General features: G+C 36.3%; 1 protein-coding gene across 1 annotated transcript in view; it reads left to right on the top strand.

Moving 5' to 3' along the window:
- Positions 1–22446, top strand: part of USH2A (usherin) — a 374541-nt gene that overhangs the window by 162506 nt on the left and 189589 nt on the right. Inside the window, 2 exon segments of the mRNA XM_063152181.1 lie at positions 936–1097; positions 21896–22055. Coding sequence (XP_063008251.1) covers positions 936–1097; positions 21896–22055 — 322 coding nt within the window.

Raw genomic sequence — 22446 nt, 5'->3', positions numbered from 1 at the left:
GTTGTTTTTTGTTTGTTTTTTTTTTTTTTTTTTTTTTTTTTTTCCCAGAGATTGAATAAAGCCATGGGGAACATGTGTTTTATCCCTCAGAAGAATTGAAAAAAAGTCAATGTGTGGAATTTCTATTTTTGGACTCTCTTGTTGCATGCTCTTAGTAACAATAAATTGGTGATACAAAAGACAGACACCATATCACACCCTCCAGCTATCCCTGTTTCCCTATTGAAACATTCGTTACTTTATATTGTTTTCACATTGCCAGGCACTGCTAGTTATTGTTTTAAATTGCTAGCACAGAGCTTGTAAATTACAAGATATTTCTCCCAGACTAAGGCCTCAGCTCTGCTCCCCTTGCGATATTCACTGGGATTCCTTGGGCTTCTACTGTATAACTCATTGGAACAGTGAAAGAACTTGACTCTTAAATTATTATCCATTGCCAATTCCAGTATATTATATACATAAAATCTACATTAAACAAACATTACTAAGTGTATTGAAATACAAAAAGTTTGAAACAAGGGGTGGTGCCTAAGAACACATCATCTGCATTGGTGGTTAGAATGATTCATAACACTTCATAGTTAGGAATAAAAACCCTGAAAGAAGAGAAAATAACTTGTATTAGAAAAAGGACTGCACTAAATCCTGTGCCTCTCACCTTGATCAGTTACCAAGTTGGAAAGATAAACTTATAGAAGCACAATTGTTCTCCTTAAAGCAAAGAGTATATTGCTGTCTTCCAGAGAGGTTTCTGTTTGGCTAGAAATATTCACATAATATAGGAGACTTCTCAAAATTCTGGTGTGTTGCAGATATAAAATCTTTGAAATTTCAGCTTTACCGAAAATCATTCTTGTAGTAACTTCTTATTGAAATACTTTATTATTTGTGGAAAGACAATATAGTATAACTTTTTGCATTTTTTTCACCAGCCCCTGAAGATGTGCAATCACCCACAGCAATATCTTTTCCCACCTTCCTGCTGATGAGTTGGAGTCCACCCAGAGCACCAAATGGTATTATTACAGAATATACTTTATATATGAATGGGACACCAGTTTACTCTGGAAATGGAACTAAGTATGTTGTAAAAGGTGAGTTCTTTGCTAGATAGCGTGTCAGATGGGTATCTCATGGTTGCAATGAACGATTATATGATTCACACCTTATTTCAGAGGAAAGAAAAATAAATCTGAAATTGGCTGGTTAATATTTTAAAGCATCTTACTCTTTGTTGGGACTTAGAGAAATTAACACTGCCATGGTGTAGCTAAATGTTGTGCCTCTTTCACAGGATCTGAGTCATGTTTTTAATGGTTTTATAACATTTTTAACTCATACCATCCAGCTCTCAAAACAAGTAAACTGCCAACTGTTGGAGAAATTATACACAGGTTTAATAGTTTTTCTTACTGCCTTCCCTAACTATTCTTAATTAGAGAGATACTTCATTACTTACCTGAAGAGCCCCTTATTAATTTATTAAAATATAAACAAATTATCTGTTTTCTTTTGATAATAGTGCCATGTGCCAATAGCCAAATTATATCAATACTCTTAAACTGTTACACTGAAGTTAAGTTGGCAATACAGTGAAGCATGGTAATCTGACTTTCTATTTTAATGTAATTGGTGTAATTTCATGAATTTTCCAAATTACTTGTTCAGACATTATGCGAATAGCAACAACAAAAATAATAATAAAAAACTAAACCAAAACAAGAAAAACTTCAACAACAACAATAACAAAAGGAACCAAACAAACAAACAAAAAAAAAAACAACCAAAAAGAAAATACGGAGCTAGAAATGCCATACCACAGCATAAGCTCTATTGTGGACCCATCAGAATTTGTATATCTTGGTAGGTACAAGAGAAAATAAAGCATTTCATATTGGACAACGTGGGGGGAAAAGGGTACCATGGCCGTACTTTCTTTTTAATGTAAGGCCTTAAAATTCAAAGCCATTTCTGCATCTTGAGTCAGTATAAAACATATTTAAAAATTCATATAGTTCAAATTTCTTTGCCTTGCACAGGCCATAAGGTACCGGTGTGGTGGGTCAGTTTTGACACTGAAAAATGAATCCAGTTAGGGAACCTCCTGAAGGCTGTTGATGATCACTATAATAAATAGTGCACACTTTAAGTCAAACTTTTTCATTCTGTATTCAAAGGTAATGGATTTTTCGTAACCATAGTAACCTTAGTGTATTTCTGGATAAATACATGAGGTATATACATTCTGGTTTTATTTTTGAATATAAACTACCACATTATGTATTACTAATAATATGAAAAATAGGATATAGGTTAGCATAATGACAGCTCAAACTAGTGTGCATTTTTCTTCTGCAAAAAATAAATATTTATCAAAAGTGTAGGTTCAATTAATTTCTCCCCCATCTCCCCAGTTTTCTGGTATTCTTGCAGTGCCATTTATCTTTTTTTTGCAAGATTTCCATTAATCTCTCATTGCCATATCATAGCACTGTTCTTAAAATTTTTGAAGTGCAAATAGTTGTGCTTCCAATCTTACTAAAATCATTACTGAAATTTCATCATAGGTCCATAATTTAACCAAAATGTTCATCTGCAGCCTGATTATAAATGGGCAGGTGATGTAAAACATTTGAGGAAAAGTTCGCCGTGATGTTGGTTGGTTGGTTTAGATTCATGTCTGCTTGCAGTCTGGATTATAGCCAAAATGAATGCTTATTGATACAAATTATGGTCAAGTAACTTTTGTAATGCTTCTTTAAAAATATAGAAAGCATAAGGCTTCTAACCTTAAATCTTGAGTGATATGTTAGAATACATTCAGCTGAAGTAGTTAGATGAGATCTCATTTGGTTCATAAGTTTTCTAAACAAACTCTTGTTGCTTTTATGTAGAAATTATTTATTTATCTTTCACTAGAAATTTTTATTGATCCTGTTGAGCATTTAATGACTTTGGTTTCAATTAACCTAAAACACAGATCTAAAGAAAGCAGAAAGTCCTAACTTATTCAAACGAGAAGGCTGGATCAGATTGTGTTACTGTAAGCTGTACACCACAAGACCCATTCTTTTCTACATGGTGAGGAGATCAGTCTGTTTACTTTGGGTCCATTTTTTGTAGCTTCCAATTTCTCCCTCTGCCTGAGGGAGAAGTGGCAATGTGAGCCAGCAGGCTGGGATTTGGGTTACTAGAAATCCCAGTCCTTGTGAATCGAGTTTATTCAAGATCGTGCTTAGATCTGCATATGTCTTTAATTTGACCTGATTTTGCTTCCTTGCAGAGCCCAAGATTTTCCAGTTTTATAGGCTAGATTTAAAAGAGGTATAACGTGATCTTCTTTTTTATTTCCCCAAGGGCTACAGTTTTATAGTGAAAAGTTGTAGCTTTTGGTTTTGGAGTATTATGTTATATAGGTCTTGGGTTTTCCCATATAACTATCCTTTTGTTTTCAGCATTTATGCCAGTGATTTTGGTGTCTTATTAGCCACAACGTAATACACTATTGACCCTAGACAGAGAGACAAAGTTCATTATCTCTGATATCTAAAAATTATTGACTCACCAAAATAATTTTCCTCATTTAGGAACTATGACTTACTTCCTGGACAGTAGTCTATACCAGAAAGTCATAGATTCTTTCTGTGTTTTTGAAGTGCTGTATCTATGGAAATGTGATGGTTTTCTAAATCTTTCTTTTTAAGAAGACATAAATTCTGTTTAAAAATTAGTACTTCACTGACTTTCATTTTAGACCATGGAAATTGCAATCAGTTTAGGCTAATCAATCCATAACTTGAGGAGGGATATGTTTTCTCAACACCATAATAGCAAATATATTGTTAAATTAATTTCTGATCTTGGCAATTGTTGAGGGCTTGAAATACTCATTGATTTTCATGGAAATTCAAGTGTTTGTTTCCTCTATGGGCTGAATTGTAATTAAAAAAGAAACCCTTTAAAAGCACATATGGCAAATGTACACTTTACCACATTGAAAAAGGAGACCCATTAGGAATCCATCATCCATTAGTGCCTTTAAATACTTTCCCCATATTGACAAATTTGGTTTCTGTGTTGTGAGTAATAAAACACCGAAGTAAGCCAGCCCCTCTACCACAACACCTGTATTAACTGTCTGCCTGTGATTTTTCTGCCTCCCACCTTTATGCATTTGCTTTATGTGGTGTATGTTCTACTTGCTCATGCAATCTGGGTTGTATTTCACATCCTATATTTGACTGAAAGTCTAATCTCTCCAAGGAATGAGCCCAGAGGAAATAGTCCCAGATTGCGGGTTGAACTTGAGCAGTGTGAATCCATGCCCCTGTATTTATGCTTTCAGTTGCTCTGTGTGTGAATGCAGAAGCTCCTGTAGCCACGACCATCATCTGCAGCTCAGAAGAGTAGTTGCAATAGGATTCTGCTCCCCAGACCATCAGACCTAACTGTTTTGTAGATGACTAGCAGCTGTGAGGAGCTGGAGAAGCTTGTACGGTTATCTTCAGAGCTCTTAATGTATTCATCTTAAAAAGGCTTCTGATTTTAGGAAAATCTGAGCTGGTTTTCCCTGGCAACAGGAAAATATTCTTTTCATTCAAACACTCATCGCCAAAACCAAAGTTTCTACTTTGAAGCATGAAGAATTCTTAATATAGTTATTTTAAAGATATTTTAAAATTTATGCAAGGCGTCGCTTCCTGTCTTCTCTTTTGTTTAGTCTCAGAATTTTTCTACCTGTCTTAGATTAAAAGGGCTACAGGGTGGGTTTTATCCTGAAAAGTAGTAGACTATTGTCTACCAGCCTGAGCTGGTGGTGCCAATACCACCAACAGAAGGGTGATCTAATAAATGCAGAATGTTGTAGCATAAGCAGAGATTATCAGATGTGACCCAAGTGCTCAGGGTTTTGGGGTTTCTTTTGGGGTTTTTTCCAGGGGGTTTATTTTTTGTTTGTGTGTTTGTTTGTTTGGGGTTTTTTTTGTGGATGAGGAACCTAACTGATGTGAAGAAACTTTAGAAAAAAGGTTAGAGCAACATGTCCCTGTGTTCTTAAAAGCTGAACATTTGATGGACTGAGAAATGGTGCTCATTGTCTAACATGTTTACAAAGGGAAGTGACTTTGTGGGTACATTAGAAAACAAACAAGACAAACAGTATGGATCTATCTTTGCTCTGAGCTTGGCATTGAGGATGTATATCTGCATTTTCTGCAGCACTAGGTACTTGACAATGTTAACAAATTGTGTTCATATAATTTTCCTAGCAGAATCTAATGGTTCTCATCATGAATCTTTAAAAGGAAGATTTTCTTATTAAGTCTCAGCTGTATGAAACTTATTTTTCTCTGCCAAACTGAAAGAAGTGTTTCCAGTTTTTCAGGAAAGAAATCATGTCACCTATGTTACAAAGGCAGACCCTTAACTGAGTTAAATGGGTACAGAGTTATCCTAAATTGCATGTCCAAGAGTTTATAAAAAAATGTGACAGAGTACTTTGTACCAGGTTTGTGGGCAAAATATTAAGAAGAGCCTTGGACAAGGTGAGGAAGAGCTGTCTTCACATTTTTTTTTCCTGAGAGCATGAACTAAGTTTTAGCTTATTCAAATTGTTATTTGACCTGAGTGTGGAAAGGCTGATCTCACAAAACCAGGTTAGAATGGCAGCCTTGTTTTATTGCGAGGAAGAGACAGATGTTTGACATCTGTTCAATCAGGGCTTAACATATTTGAACTTTAAAAAAAAGGGAGAATCCCAAATTAGTACCTGTATATTTTATGTTGCTCTAAACCAGTAGTGATTACAGTACACATCATGCACAGCCATGTGAAATGACTACACTTTACAGAAAAATTGGCAAAGTTTTTGGTCCTTCATACCCCAGGAATGCTACTGCTTGTTTTAAATTAGAAGTCATGATAATAAAAGCAGAATAATAATATCAGTATTTCACTGATTGCTAAGTGAAACAATTTGAGCAAGAAAATCCACAGAGTAGCATGTAGAAGATAATTGCAGTAAGATGTATCACTGCAAGAGGCTGAAACACTCAGAAGAAAATCCTTATCTTATTTTTAGGGAATTCTTTTGGTTACTTTTCAAAATTTTCTGCTATAGCCATGTTTAAGAACAACAGTTTCTAACCCTAAGGATTTGCCTTCCTTTGTTTTAGGTCCTGCTCAAGGATGACAGGCAGCTTTTGCCTTAAAGGACAAACAATAGAGAAATTCTGTAGTTTTCTGTTATGAGTTTATTTTCCATCTTCCAGGTGGCAGCGAAATACTTATAACTGCTAAATGTAATCAGTGTGTTCTTTCACTACAGGTTTTTGAAAGAGTTGTTTGCTATCAAATACAATATTAGTGCTAGATTTATAGATATTATAACCCTGAATGTCACAATTGCTCATTTTTTTTTGTGAAACAGAGACTTCTTTAGCACCATGGTGAACAATAAAAGTCAGTCTTCACTTCTTTGCAGTTAGAATTGGTTATCTGAAACATCTTGCACATGACCCAGTGAGACATGGCCCGGTGTCTCACCCTTATTTTGGAGTCTTGTACTACTGTGCAACAGTGCCAGGCCAACATATGCAGCTGGTAAGTCATACAGGATGGCTTATGAAGAATGCCTGCTGCTTCAGGCTTTATTCTGGCCCTGGCCCATGCATTTAAGTGAACATGTAGAGGTGCACCTGGCACTAGAGGGCAGGGTATGCCAGCCTGACAGGAGAAGCTGCCTGCCTCTGAAAGTTCTAGGGCTGTAAGGAGGCACATTTGATACACCTGAAGTGGCAACACTGACATTGCCGGTGACCGGTGCTGTGGTAATTAATTCCCCAGCCCCAGAATGCAGATTCAGCAGGCACAAAACCAAAGGGCAAATGGGCTGTCTGAGCCTGGCGTTCCGGTATTTCAGACTCAGACAAAGAGATCTGGTGCACTCGTTGGACTTAATAATACACATCTGGGGAATTTAGAGGGGAGGGAGGCAGGGGAAGGGTAAAAGCATTATGTTTATTTGTAGCAGCTCTGTTGTATCATTTTCTATTGCAGTGCATTAGTGCAGTGTTAAATAAAATCTGCTTATTTAAAATCCTTTTAAATAGTGTTTAAATATTTCCTGCTGATACAATCTGCTAAAGTAGTTATCCTTGCTGCAGATTTCAGTTAACCTTGTCGCAGATATTAAGCCTGAAGCTACACAGACTTTTAGGGACCTTGATTATAGAGCAAAACCTAATGGTGTCATTATAAAACCACAGCTGGACAAGCTTCTGGAGTCCTTGTCCTTTGATCAGATTTGGGTAACACAGCAAGCCAGGAGAGAGCTCACGCTAACCCTGCTGGAATTGCTGAGCTCTCAGGTTACTTGAGTACCACTTTCTAAAAATTAAAATGCAACACAAATTATAAAATGAGACTGATTGGGACCTTCCAATCTTCTGCATGTACCAAAGTGAACTGGAGCAAAATAGCTTCTCCAGAGCTAATATCTGTAGAACAGGGAGAGTGTTTATTCTATCCTTTCCCTTCTGGCACATAAGAATTATTTTGGCTATGGGCTCTGTTTTCTAAACAAAGAGAAGAAAAGATTGATTTCCTGCCTTGCCTAAATTCCATTATAAGAAATTAAGCCCCTAAAAATGTAAAACTCCCAGATTATTTTTTTCTGTAATATTACTTCAAAATATTTGTCAGAATTAGGCATCTGTAATCTTTTTGTTCTGTATTTTCTCCTTCAATATCTAGGTTGGTAAGCAGATTTAAAGATGCTAAGATATCTTCAGAAGACAGTGTCTACTGAGAAGGACACATTTAAATGAAGTTGAGTTCAATTTGTAAAATGTTAATTTACAGCCTTACAGCCCTTTTTCTTTTTTTTTTTTAGTCCTTCAGCAGAGCTTACTTCTTAATGTCCACATATAATTGTCTTGTTGGTTTTCTGCACTGGCATGTGGATGTGTAGGTATTCTCCAAGATACCCTTTTTGCAGTTAGATAGCAAATTCTTATTTTGCTACTTTCTGAGATCAAGTTCTTGTAATGTTGTGTGTGTGAGCCTCTCTTGGGTAAACTGGCCAAATCTTGTCTGCTTTGCTCTTGGATTTTTCTGAAGGGCTAATCTATTTCTCTGCATTTTGTCTTTAGTCAGTGAGAGCTTCACATCAAGTGTCATAGTTTGTCTTTGTGAGCTGTTGTCTCATGGTGACTAGCTTTGTTACTAAATATAATGAGAACTCTTTAAGATTTGCAAGAACTAGGATATGCTTTCTTGGCCATGTTGTGCTCATAACCTGAAGTACTTTTTGTGGGATCTTATTTTAGCAGTGTGCCTGGTAATTATGGTTTGCCTGAAGCTGGTAAAACAAAACGGTGGCTTTCATTCAGGTTTTAATTTTTCTGATAAAATGGACACATAAGCTTATTGTTTAAAGCAAGTTTTCATTCAGTCACAATTTCATTAAGTGCTTTAGAAAACATCAGGAACTGTGCACGGTTTTGTGTTGCAATTATTAAAAATATATAGATAGATCAAGAAAAGCATCTCCCCTTTTCTAAAAGATTTTTTTTGTTTTGTTTTGCCAGGATCATTCTGAGATACTTGGTAAATGATATATGCTTAGTTTCAGGTAATGCTAGACTCAGGTAAATGAAGATATGACACCTCTTGCACAGATGGACTAAGCCCAAACTTGCTGCTTCTGCTTGAATCTCTACATGTCCATTTATAAGGACACGCCTCACTTAGCCATAATTTAATAGGCTTGGATAGAGTGGGGCAGCCTTCTTGATATTTCCAGCTGCATAATGAAACTAGTCTCTGAGCTTTTCCTATGCCCTGGAAAAGATATTCATAGTTCTCCTTATTAATTTAGGAACATTTGGTCTCCTAAACTGCTAAAGAGTTGATGAATATTTAATTTGAAATAGATATTTTATTCCATACTTCTGCATTACAAAGTGTGTTGGTTTATCAGCTGTGATAATTCGACAGAGCAGTACATGTATTCTTTGGCTAGCGCTAGACACAGACCCTTCTCTCTATACCTGGTATATCCCAACATTCCTTTAACCTTGGAATATTGATAAATTATGACAGTATACAGGCAGGTAACACCACAGCAGAACTTCTAGGTGGATATCCCCTTTCCTTTGCTTTTACTAAATCCATAACCATGAGGGCATTGAGTCATTTACCATTACCAAAATATTTTCAGCACATCATTTTTTGAAAAAAACAAATAGCTGTAAGGAGACAAATTTATGGAAAGTACAGTCATTGGTTTTTGCATGTGTTTTGGACTTATACTTTCAATAAGTCTGAGAAACTTTCTTAGAATTTCCATTTGTAAAATACTTCACCAGTTAATGTAAGTACAGACTTTTCTGAGTGTTTTTCATCTTGCATGAGTCTTGTCTTGCGTGTGAATGATATAAGACTGTGTGTTATCAGACCATAAAATAGTTGGATGTAAGTTTGATTTCAAAAATATTTGGTGGTTTGTACAATTGGAGTATTCATGTATTTTCAAAATCTCCTCTTAAGTTACGTGGAAACATATGAAAGGAAAGGATCTTATCCCCAAAACCATGGGAGGCATTCTAGGATACTTCCTTTCCTGTTACCACTGCCAGCAACATAACTTAGGCTTCTACACTGATTGCTTAAATTGTTTACATAAAGCTTAATAGCTTTTTTAGCCAGAACTGAACTCCATCATGTTTTTCACTAGTCTTCCATGGAATATGTCTTTTATGATGATTTATTTCTGATTGAAGCATTTTACATAGATTGTAGTTGGACTCTGAAAACTGCTGGGGATTTTCCTCTTTTTCTTTCTTCATTTCCATGGGTTTTATTATATGAATAGACACATTAAAGCAAGGGGCTACCAGGAAATTAACTAGTGGGAAAAAATATTCAAGTGAACATAAAGCTAAACATGTGAGAAGAACATCAGATTAGTGTGCTTTAAGTAAGGCTTAGACTTATGGTCTAAGATGAATAGAAAGGTGGGTGATAAACATTGTTATTTCTGTGTTGGCTGCTTTGGACAGCGGGGTTCCATGATTACAGAGATACATCTAAGTCATGTCTACAGTCTGCATGTCTTGATTTCTTGATATCTTTTTTTTTTTTTTCCTGTCTGGATATGTTTATGGCTACGGAAGATTGTTCAGAGGTGATCAAAGAATCTGGTTTATTAGGACAATGATCCTATCCAGGATCATTGGCTGGACAGGGGGAGTTCACACAAAGGATGCATAAGTGACATTTTCTGTCTATTCTAGGAGAAATGCTGAAAATTAATGAAATTATCAATAATGAAAAGTTACCCATGTTGATGCTCTATGTCAATAGCTTCCTTTTGAAAGCTAAATTTCATATTAACTTCAACTTTGGAGCTATTTATGATCACTTAATTTTAATAGTGCTAGTAATTTTTGTTCTGATCAAGGAACAAAAATTGAATCCAATTGACAAGCATTTTTAAATATCATGAGCTGGCATGCTAGCCTTTTCATCAGCTCAAGGATGTTAGATTAAACATTTCAACTAATGTGTTTTGAATGTTTAGAGGTATGACTCTTGGGATTCAGTATCATTGTTGCAATGTCACATAACAATTCTTAAGCTGTTAAATTGTACTGAGAATTAAAATACATGTGTAATTTAAGTCTTTCTCCTATGTTTACAGGCAGAGAAAATTGCAGAGAAAGCTTGTCAAGTAAAACTAAAACCAAAGTGAGATACACTGAATAGATAAAAAGATTAATAAATTAGAAATGTTACATGAAAAGAGGTACAAGAAGTTGTGTGGCAGAGATCAAGGCAAAATAAACAAATGGTAAATAGAGCTAGAACATAATTTAAAATATTTGCATGCAGGAAAAAGGAAAAATCCAAGTAGATAAATAGTCTAGATTCAAAACAGCTGAGAGAAATTACAAGGAAACTTCTTCATCAAAGAGCCTGTCCTTAGTGATGCTTCTTTGGGAGTTACATGAATCAAAATTGTAGTGCCGCAGCCAGAGAACCAAAAAACAGTAAAGCAGCTAGACTGAAATAGATCCTTGTTTCTACACCTTGTCACCAGGTAGCAGAGCTTTTGGAGGTAGAACTGCTGTGGGGAAAAGCCACAGTTTTGGCAAAATCTGTGGCCTTCATGTGCTATCTTACAAATTGTGGTCGCAACAGGTGCTTTCAGGCATCAGCAGAGAAGCTGAGGATGTGAATTGACATGGAGATGAGTCTGTTCCTCTGGGAGGTCCTGCTAGAGCAGCAGTATGTCAGCTGTGAATCATAGAATGGCCTGAGTGGGAAGGGACCTTTAAGATCATCTTGCTCGAGCCCCCTGCCATGGGCAGGAACACCTTCCACTAGACCAGGTTGCTCAGAGCCCCATCCAACCTGGCCCTGAACACTCCCAGGGAGGAGCAGCCACAGCTTCTCTGGGAAGCCTGTTCTAGTGCCTCAACCACCCTCAGAGTATAAAGAACTTCCTCGTAAAAATCTAATCTAAACTGGTTCTTTTCCTGTTTGAATCCATTCCCCCTTGTCACTCTGTGCTCTCTATCTTTCTGCAGGCTTCCTTCAGGTACTGGAAGTCTTCAATTAGATCACTCCAAATCCTTCTCTTTTCAGGCTGATCAATCTCAGTTCTCTTAGCCCTTGCTCATAAATGAGGTGCTCCATCCCACTAATGAGTTTGGTGGCCCTGCTTTGGACCTGCTCCAACAGGCAATGCTAGGGAAGCATAGGGAAGTTGCAGTTGCAAGTCATGTGTTAGCTTAGTTGTGTCCCTGAGTTTCACAAGAAAACTCATAAGATGATACCAATAATGTAGCATAATGTGGGCATATACCCAGCACTGACTACTAACATAGTGTCAGTTGTTCTCCTGCAAAACAGAAGTAGTAATTATAAAACCTAAACAAACCTAAACAACCTATCCTGAAAAATTAAAATTGTGAAACAGCAGAATTAAACAATGTAGTGGGTTCTACACAGGCAAGACTGTAGCAGGGAGAGGGGTGGGGAGAAATATGAAAGCCTCTTAAGGGTTTGCCACTAGTGAATTATGCATCTCACTCTCACTAGTAGGCGTAAATGCATAATTCTAATCTGTTCTTATTACTTATTTATAGCACACAGTAGAATGTAAATTCTGTGCCTCCTTTGTAGGGGCTTAACATGCTGGTTAAGGTATGCAGATATTTCAATGAGCCTACATAGACAACTTTCTGGGCATAACACCCTGTTGCCAATTAAAAGGCATAAACTTCAAGCAATAAATTTAGCTAGCTCTCCTCTCCCATCAACAGGAGGAGCACAGACATGATGTAAGAAATAAGGTATAGGATCAACAGATAATAAGAAGAGCATTCATCTTGAAATAAACTACTCTGCATTATTATTATTTATGGTAGTTACTGTTGTTAATAAAGTACATGTGGGACAGAGGAAAAACCTGCAACAGCCGCTGAATTTATGAGACTGGGGACAGATGCAGGCTCTTCCTTTTATAATGCTGGCACTGATCGATTTGTATTTTTCCCTGATGATGGTTTATGCCATTATAACTGTTTTGTGGCTCCTTACTATTGACTTATGGTTGCAAAGCACTTCACAAATGAGAGCAGGCCTCTGGACATTATATCCTAATCTGCACATCCTATAGATATGCCATAATACAGAGCAGCTGACTGCACCACCTGTGATCTGTGCACCCACAAACATGATTTATTCTGGTAATCCCAGTTTAATGCATCACTTCAGATTGTGGCAGTTATGTTATCTGATGGCATTACTGACGCTACATGCCATAACTGGGTAGTGCAACATGTCAAGTTGAAAAAAACTTTGGGCTTTTCTTTTCTTTCCCTTTGTTTTTCATGTGTGTTTTGAATGTAAATATGAAATTAAATGAAACAAAATAAAAACCCCAAAGCAACAACAACAACAACAAACCCCAAACAGCCCAAAACCAAAAAAAATAAGGGATCAAAATAATTTTGCACAACCACATGTTGACCATATTAATGGCTCCGCAGCTTGGTCTGCTTGTTCTCGTAAGGAGAGAGGAGAGCTGATAGAAATACAGCGTATTTTACTGTGCTGCTTATTTTGTGGTCAGCAGAAAACTAGCTCAGCTTTTGTAGTCTTGCACCAGATTTAACTTGCTATAAATTGTCTTGTTTAGGAGCAGTGCTCAGAAGCTGAGTCCTCCCACTATCCTTGTTCCAGCACTCCAGTAATGTTTTGGCAAACTCCTTTATCCTCTGACTATAATTCAGGAGTACAGAGCTGTTCTGGTCCTAGGAAGGTGATACTATCTCTTCTACAGAAACTCTTAAATCACATGATAGCTTGCCTGGATGGTGAGAATTGTTCCCTAATCATCTCACATGCCTGGGTCTGTGCAAAATGGTGACAAAAGTTACTCATCATGTGTGTAAAATGCAGATGTTGCTAAATAAAACTCGCAACCTAAAAATCCTTAATTTAATCAACCTGTATTTGATGGCAGGACAAAGAGTCCTTGTTGTAGTGTTATTGTTTAGGTTCCAATTTCTAGTATTGAGTGTGCTTTCTCAAGCTTCTGCTTGTTTAGTGAATTGGCTTTTGTTGATTAAGACAATTTTTTTGGCATTAAAATGGTATTTTGTGATTCAGTATGCATATTAAATTATAGTAAGGAAAAGACACAAATAAAATTGTCTAAGTTTTGTCAAAATATTTATTTTGGAAATTAATTTCTTTGATCCCATCCCTCTTTTTCTTTGCTTGGCAGAAAAAAATTACATAAAATAAATACAGTGTTAAGGAGTTCAAAGTTGTTTGAGATACAGAAAGAGAAGTATGGAAATCTTGCAGGAATGTTGGACCGATTTGCAAATTATAGTGATGCTTACCTAAGTAATTTAAAAAATATTATATTGGTACTTAATGTTTTTCCCCTCAAGTTTGATTTATAAAGATAACTTTGAATCATCTTGTCAGCAGTACTCGTTGTGCCACAATTTTAGGTGGGGTGAGTGTCTCTGAAATTTCCACTTTCTGAATTTATTTCAAGAGCTTTTTTCTTCCCTTCCTCCACCCACCCCCCTCCTATTATTGAAAGGGAATTCAAGGGAACAGAGCATCCTAATTGCTTTTCTATGTAGCACTTACTCTTCTATACCCCTCTTTGGTGTGTCTTCTTTGTTTCCTTCTCTGAGGTTGTTTCTTTGTAGCCTCTCTTCCTAAGAAAGTGTTTGTAAGTCTCCACTCTCTCACTGCTGTTTTCCAGACAGACTTTATTCCTGCACTCTGTAATATATGCTGCTCCAGATGAGACTGAAATATTGATTTATACAAAATGGATAGTAATAGTTGCTGTTTCTCACCATGTATTCATATATAACCACATCTTACTTGCCGCAGCGGCATGTTTGCATGTGCGTTTCCGTGGGTTTTAAAAGTGGCAGCCTGGCACTTCATACAATTATCTCAGCACCAAATGTTAGGTAGATCTGAATTTTGTTTCTCCCACTGCAGCAAGATTGGAATTACCTGGGAATACAGGATGTGCTTCTGCTGGTGAGCCAAAGGGTTTTTGGTCATGCTAATGTGAATCCAGAGTAGTTCCATTTTTATAGACACAGGTATCTGAGTTTCAAATTTGCAATGTATTTGCCTACTGCAAATATATTTTCCAGTTGTGAATATAAAGCTGAAGTAATAGAGAGGTAAAATGGTCAAATCACACTTTTTTTCCTTTTTCACTTTTTGGGCTAAACATTGACTGAGACATTATGATTCTTATGATTTATACTAGCAACTCATCTCTATTTAAGGTGGAATAAGAAATACAGTGAATGGATTGGAAGCATTAGTGAATGGAAATTTTAATTTAAATTTTAAAATCTTCATTCCTTATTATGTTTAAAGAAATGAAAAATAGGGCTATCAAAGTAAAATAGTGTTATTGACAACAATTACTTCTCTCCACGTGCCTGATAAAAATTAATGTGCTTTGTCTTCTTTCTGTTTTTTCCCCCTCTGACCTTCAAACTCATTTTCTTTGTCCAGCTTTTATAATTGAAGTAAACTAGGGAGACAGTGAATGGTTTTAATTCTAGTCAGCAAAGAAGTAACTTGGAAGTTCAGTAGGTTCATTTGATGCTGTATGTTTGCATTGACTGACTGTTTTTGTGTCATTTTGGCAGCAAGAGAAGCTTTTGAAAAACCTTCCAAAATGCCTCCATATTTTTCTGATGGTGAATAATGATGATGGGTCAGAGGAAAACATATCAGGGATGTTATGGGAAGGAGGATTCCAAGGAGCATGGTGATTCTTCTGTGGTCAGTGACATGACACATCCTTTGAATCACAAAGCAATTTAGGTAGAAGTGCTAAAGTCGGAAGAGAAGTTTAAATGTTCTTCTCAAATGTGTCCTTTCTGTTTTTTCTAAACCATGTGGTGTGGGACATTCCACAGGATTTGAGCTTTCCTCAGCTGAGCACGTTTGGGATTTCAAGCTAGTGTGTCCTAACTGGGGAGTAAGAAGAGCCTGGAAAATGTTTCCACAGTAGCTATCTCAGGGATGTGGCTTTACAATACAAGATTGTAATCCTTGCTCTCCAGCTTTTACAATGAGATATGACTAATAGGCATAGGAATAATGTGTAAATAAAAAATGTGTACCTAGCTAAGGAAGGTTAAAATTAAAATAGTTTTACTAAAATAAAAAGGAACAGTGAAATCCATTAATCAGGAATGGATGTTTCTGTGGTCTTGTGAATTGGTCAGGATGAAACCTAACTCTTGAGGAATGAATTTTGACTCAAAGAAGTATGAGACTTAGGGACAATCAAAGGCAAAAAGTTTTACTGTGTAACAATTAAGGATGTAAGAGCATAACCAAGAGACACTGTTACTAAACGTGAAGGCAAATAAACTTGATAATCTTTTCTGTTAAAACATAATTATCTTTAAAAGCCTTAATGTGCTTCGGAGCTGTCCCTTTTCCAAAAGAGGAACCATTTTCAAGCATGTAAAATCTTTAGAAATTTCTTGAAATCATTGCAGACTGAAATGATGAAAGATCCTTTTGTTTCACATTTGTGCCAAAGGGTTTTTCTTCTTGAATATAACTCTTCGACACAGTCCAGTACATAACTGTTATGTTTTCATGCTCCCATATGTTAAATGGTTTTGTGCTACGCTCTTTATTTCCCAAGATGGGACCTGGAAGTTCCCTGAATTCTTCTGAAGTGCTTAAGTCTCAAAAGGAATGAGAATTTCATAGAATAGCCTGGGTTGGAAGGGACCTGCTGTGGACAGGGTCGCCTTTCACTAGACCAAGTTCCTCACAGCTCTGTCCAGCCTGGCCTTTGAGCGCTTCAGGATTGGGGTGTCCACAACTTCTCTGGAAAACCAGTTCCAGTGTCTCACTACTCTCTCAGTAAAGAATTTATTCCTTTATAAGTAATTTAGAAAACTGGAGATATTTACTGCTGAACAAGTAGTTTCTAAAACACATCAGCATTTGTTGGCCAGCTGGAAGCCAAATTATTTTGTCCATGTGCCATTATGTCAAAGTCTTTGCTGTTGTTCTTGGTGCAGACTAACAGCTTATGGTGCTTCCTGGAAAGAGTTATTTGTGATCCTGGGTATATTTGTTGCTTTTTATTACTTGTGTTTAATGGCTTCACAAAATTATTTAAATTTTGTCACTCTCAACATTACCGAATCACATAAGCCTTCTTAGTTATTAATTAATATGTTAGAATTTGCTACTGTCTTGGAAGATAGATGTTTTCTTCAGCTAAAGGGCCAGTTGCACGTGTGGAAAGCCATCCATTGCTAATTTACACAATTTGGTACATGAGCACTTTTTGTCCTGATTGAGTTGCCTGAAGTACCTAAGGGTACTTCATTTGTGGCATATTTTTTTTCCTGAAATATTTTTAAGTAACTGCAGTGTGGGGTGGGGTTTGCAAATCTATGAAAAGCTGCAGCACTAGTATAACACCCTTCCAGAGAAAGTTATACATTAGTGATGGCTCTTTGAGAGTCAATATAATTAAGTGATTGGTGCTTTATAAATAAAGAGAGCAGAATATTCTGTACTAAAAGTTGAATATGAGTTGTTGCTTGCTTTCAGGAAATGGTGGAAGGCAGAGAAGTGCTAGTGATGTCTGTTGGAGCAGGCCTGATGGTGCAATCTTGACACTTAGAATATAAATTAGATGTTTGGGATTTTTTGGTGGTGTACAGAAATCAGAAGGGGACATGGTTGTATTTGGTGGTGAAGATTTACAGTCCCAAGGAGTTTATCTTCTAATTAGATATTAAGTTACTATGAGTTAATATAATAGATTGTGAGAAAGAAAATGAAAAAACAGAGTAAGGGGATGAGTAATGAGCTGAAGTGTTTGTATAGTGTATCTACATAAACGACGTGGTGATTGGAATTCTTTGGAAGGTTTTCATTTGCAAACTCTCTCAGCAGGTTTTTGTTGTTGTGCTACTAACAATCCCTTGCTACAATTTTGTTGGATCATTTTCCTTTGAATATAGGGATAACTATTGTGTCAATTATTTTCCTGAGAAAGTATATGAGATTCCTTGCCCAAGTCAGATGAGTGCTTACCAAGACAGGACGTTGTCATTTCTGGTCCTTACAGGAGCTGCCTGAAACCAGAGAGAATGGAAATAGGGAGGAAGAGGGGAACAAGAAGGGTGTGTGGCTCTTTTGCAGTAAATCTGAATATAGTAAGAGTGTTAAGATAGTTACAGATAAAATAAAATATTGCAGCTATTACTACTGTGTCATTTTTGAACTGGGATGTATTCTGACAATGAAATGGGAAAGCATGTTTTGTTATATCTTCAGTTTTGGTTGGGTTTTTGGTTTTGGTTTTTTTGACTGTACTAATTATGTTTTTGTACTTTTTTAGTAACTTCTCTCAAATTCTATGCTGAAAGTGGCACTGTAGTGTTGTATATTATCTTTCAATGACTACCCATTAAATTTGATCAAAGCAAGTGAGTGTTCTTATTGTCCATGCAAACAGGGTCATTCTTTATTCTTTCTGCCTCATGCATTGCTTGTGCTCTCAGGACTTATGCAGGTGGTTATTAGAAACTGGAGGGATACCAACCACTATAGTTGGTTAGTGTGGGAAGTTCCAACCACCCCACATATCTAATAATTGTAGTGATATGCAAATATTGATTTTAATGATAGTCACTATTGATTTTAATGAAGTCACAATTCTCTTGCTGATGTGTGGGTTAGAAAATGATTTAGTTTTTTTGTGTTGCCTCTGAGGTCAGAGAGATGAAAAGGCAGGTTGATCCTTCCTCTCCCTCTGCTCCACCTTCTTCTTTGGGGAAAGCGAGTATATGGATTTAAAACAGATATGTGGGATTTTATTTTAGTTTTCTTCCTTTCTTCTGTTTTAGCATGAAAAATGCAGAATTATTTTTCTGTCTACCTTTTACTTTAATATGATGACTTGAGAGAATCCTGTACCCTCAAAAAACGATCTTTTTATTTGTCTTTTTGTGCTTTTCACTCTTCTGGGTCTAGAGATGAGAACAGGACCAAATCCTGAATTTAGGGTTTTTTCCATCAGTTGAGTTCTGTAATTTCTAGGCTTAGCTTTATACTTGTAAGAAATAAGTGTTTTTAGTGAGTAGTTATTGGAATATTGAAATAAGAAACATTTAGTCTTTAAATTAAAATCAGGGAACTGGAATTACGGGACAGATTGGAATATAACCTGTTCAAGCAAATTTGTAAGAAAACAATTTCAGGTTTTGCTGTAGGTTTAAATGGAGTAAATTGTGTCCTTACTGGGTTTGTCTTGTAAATTGAGATCAATGAAATTCATCCAGCAACAGCATGAAATCAGTTGTAAAATAACGTATAATTCCCTCCCTATATTGTAAATTATACTTTGTTTGACATTAGTCACTGAGTTTTCTGTGAACTGGGGTGCATTTTCTTGTAACACATTTCCACATAATGCTTGTGGATCTGTTTCTAATGTATTTGAGAGCGATCTGTTTTTCATGTCCACAATTGCCTACATTTGATCTTATGCAAATCATGCAATCAAGCAAATGGAAAGCAAGGCATTGTTGCTAGAGGACCTTGACAAACAGTGGCTTTGTAGTTTTAAGAACCTCCTCCCTCTTTCAAATTCACGTTTGTATCCATAGCTGTTTGAATCCAGTGATCCATTATGAAATACTTTGAACTTGAAAAAGGAAAATATATCCCAAATTAAGTTGTGATGAATAATTGCAGTGATTATGATGTAATATGATTTTTATTGTTCAGTTTGTCATTTTCTGCTTCTAACCTCTTAGAAATACTGCCTTCCCTATATTTGCTGGCTCATCCAAACTTTGAAGTCTATGGAGAGATTTTAATGATGGCAAAGCTCCTACCTTGAATGACATTGCTAAGCCTTGAATTTCTTTGTTTTCTTCTCCTGCTTACACAAACGAAATTTTTCTTTTTAGCCTTTATCCTACCTAAATCTTTGAGATTCCATTGAAACTTTCTATTTAGTAGTCAAAATACTTTAATGTTAGTAAATCAAGATGAGGAATAAAGATTTTCTTTGAATCTGGTGACATACTGCTTTTTAAACATATTTTATTTTTCAACTATTTTTTTAACTCTCCTATCCTTTCCTCCACTTTCAGTATTTTTATCATCTGATCTCAAATGATCTCTGTGCTCATATGTACTGTGTTTCCATTCCTTGCTGGTTTTTTTTTTTTTTAAACTTTACATGTTTCCCTGTCTTTTCTTCTTGCTTTTTCCATTCTTGGTACTGAGACACACAAGGTAACTTATACTCAATTGTTTTTTTCAGGGAGGGAAATACAACATTTTCCTATCTTCCATTCTCTGAATCCTTGAAAAATTTCTTCCCTCCTCAAATTACACAAGCTATTTCCACAAACATAGGCCTGGCAGTAGTCTCATCAGCTACAGTCTGCATCAAACCCTTCACTGACAAGGAAAAGAGTGATCCACCGAAAACACATGGAAAAGGAGAAATCAACTTTTTCTTTTCCCTTTCCTTGGTTTATGCTCACTCTTCTTGGTGAAACCCTACCGTGTACTTTCAACTTTGAGAGAAGAAAGCATAATCAGTATCTAAGAGGTTATGAATTATACAGGTTCCATGATTAGCTTTCATCTATTAATTTTAGGATTGCTGAAAGTAAAATCCTTCTGGTCACTTGTTTGCCCACCCACAACATGAAATATGTAATACTTGTGTCACAGACTTCGAGCTCCATCTGCACTTTTGTGGCTTCTGTTATGGCAGCTGCAGGGAATAAGGGACCCAGGAAGGTGTAAGGGAGGCAATACAGTACATGGAATTTCCCTGTGTGCTGAGCCAGCCTGAGCACCTGCTCTGGAGTGTGCTTTCCCCCTCTCACTGACTTAAGCACTGCTTAACCCTGGTAGAATCAGTCCCATTATGTTGATTAAACATGTCACTGTTACAGGCATTCACTTGATGATTTTTTTTTTTTAGCTGCTGCATTTTTTTTTTAACTCACACTCTGCCATGTGCTCCATAGAACAATACCACTGAGTGCTACAGTATTTTCAATAAAAATGCACAAGTTCATTGTCTTCTTATACAGAGTGGAGCAAATCAGAAGAAATTTCATTCCTGCAGGGACTGAAGGTGTTATATGAGGGGAAAACTAGTGAGAGAGAAGTTGGGTCTGTAACATTTCTGCTTTGATGGCGTCTTTGTCATCCAACCAGAATTTTTAAATTTGTGCTCAGAGATATGTTGTAAAAAAATATAGTTCGATACTTTTGGGTTCTGAAAACGCTACTTTTTATTATGTCTTACAAAAACACATAACTTTTCTGACATATTGAAAATTTGTGTCTATTGAACAAGCACTTTACCTGTATACCTTATGCTGTTGCCAAAACCTCAACTGTAAATTCCTTCTTAAAAGGAAAATTTGCTTGTTTAAGTCTAAGAAATGTATTTTAATAAAAAAAGAGATCAGAAAATGCTAGAAAATTATGTCTGCATTACTTTCATGCTATAATTTTTCTATCAAACATTCCTTCATTAATATAGGGAAGAATATATTAACTTTTAGAATATTTATTCAACAAAAATTATACATTTTATTCACCATTTTCTGCAGTAATTGAAACTCAATATAGCTTCAAAATTAATACCCATTGAACAGTTGTTTTCCTATAGCATTAGATGGGTTTTCTTTACTGAAATATATTTTATGAGTGTTTGGTGTTCATGCAGCTGAAGACAAACAGGCAAAGACAGAATGGATCAGTATGAGTAGTGACAACTCTGAGCTTCCTTTGTGTTCATGCTTGTAGGGAAGTCTGCAAGGAGTGAATTGTATGTATTGATGCTTGTCATTCTTGTTTCATACAGCACATCTTAAAAATATATATAATGCAGCTGTGTTAAAGAACCTGTACTTGTTTTTCCATTAATTTAATTTGATTTGATTTAATAATCTCAAATGTGTTCATTTGCTACTGTAGCAAATTGATGTAGTATGTAGCACCTGAAAATCTCATTTCTCTTTTTTTTTTTTTTGGCTTGGTTGGTGTACATTCTGGGGTAAATGAAGTACAGTGGGGTCATCTCAGCCAAAGCACACCCCACAGATCTATGGGTAGTCAAAATTTGCAGCTGTCTACTACTAAAGAACCAGTACCTATTCCTCTGGGGCAAACCCAAAACTTTTAAGACACACAGGTCCCCTTTCCTCTTGATTTTCCAAACTCACTAGAGTCTGAAAACTATAGGAAAACAAGTTAAAATGAATACACCACATAAATTCCTATTCTCTTCTTGCCCTAGATTTGGCAGTTTTCACACCGCACCAGTTCCTGCTCACTGCCTGCACGCTTGCTGGCTGTACAAACAGTTCCCAGGTCACCTTGTTTACGGCACAGCTGCCACCATCTCACGTAGATGCCCCGGTCCTGACAGTTTTGGATTCTAGAACAATACATGTACAGTAAGTAAGGATTTCTTCTTTCCTGACAACACAATAGTGCATCAGTTTATTCAAGAATTCCAGTGAGTTCAATCAGGGGAAGGGTTTGTGACATAAAATTAAATTTATTATGATTAAATGCATAGAAGTGATTAGTTTAGTGGTTCTGTGAACCTTCTGATTATCACTTGCCAACTTAATTTCCATTTTGTCTTTACGCAATCAGTATAACCTACATATGGGCATAGCCTCTGCAAACTTCAGTGCAGGAAATGTTCTGGTGATATGCCCCTTTTGTAGCCCCTGCTTTGTGTGTAATCATTTATTTGCTGAGTACAAATACTGCATTAGAGGTATGGCTTAGATTTATTTTTATGATTGCACAACTGGGTTTTCGAATTCTCAAAATAGA

This window comes from Melospiza melodia, chromosome 3, assembly GCF_035770615.1.
Source record: "Melospiza melodia melodia isolate bMelMel2 chromosome 3, bMelMel2.pri, whole genome shotgun sequence".
In the NCBI taxonomy this organism is placed as follows: domain Eukaryota; kingdom Metazoa; phylum Chordata; class Aves; order Passeriformes; family Passerellidae; genus Melospiza; species Melospiza melodia.
Note: the sequence above shows the minus strand (reverse complement) of the source record. Positions and strands in the feature narration are given on the sequence as shown.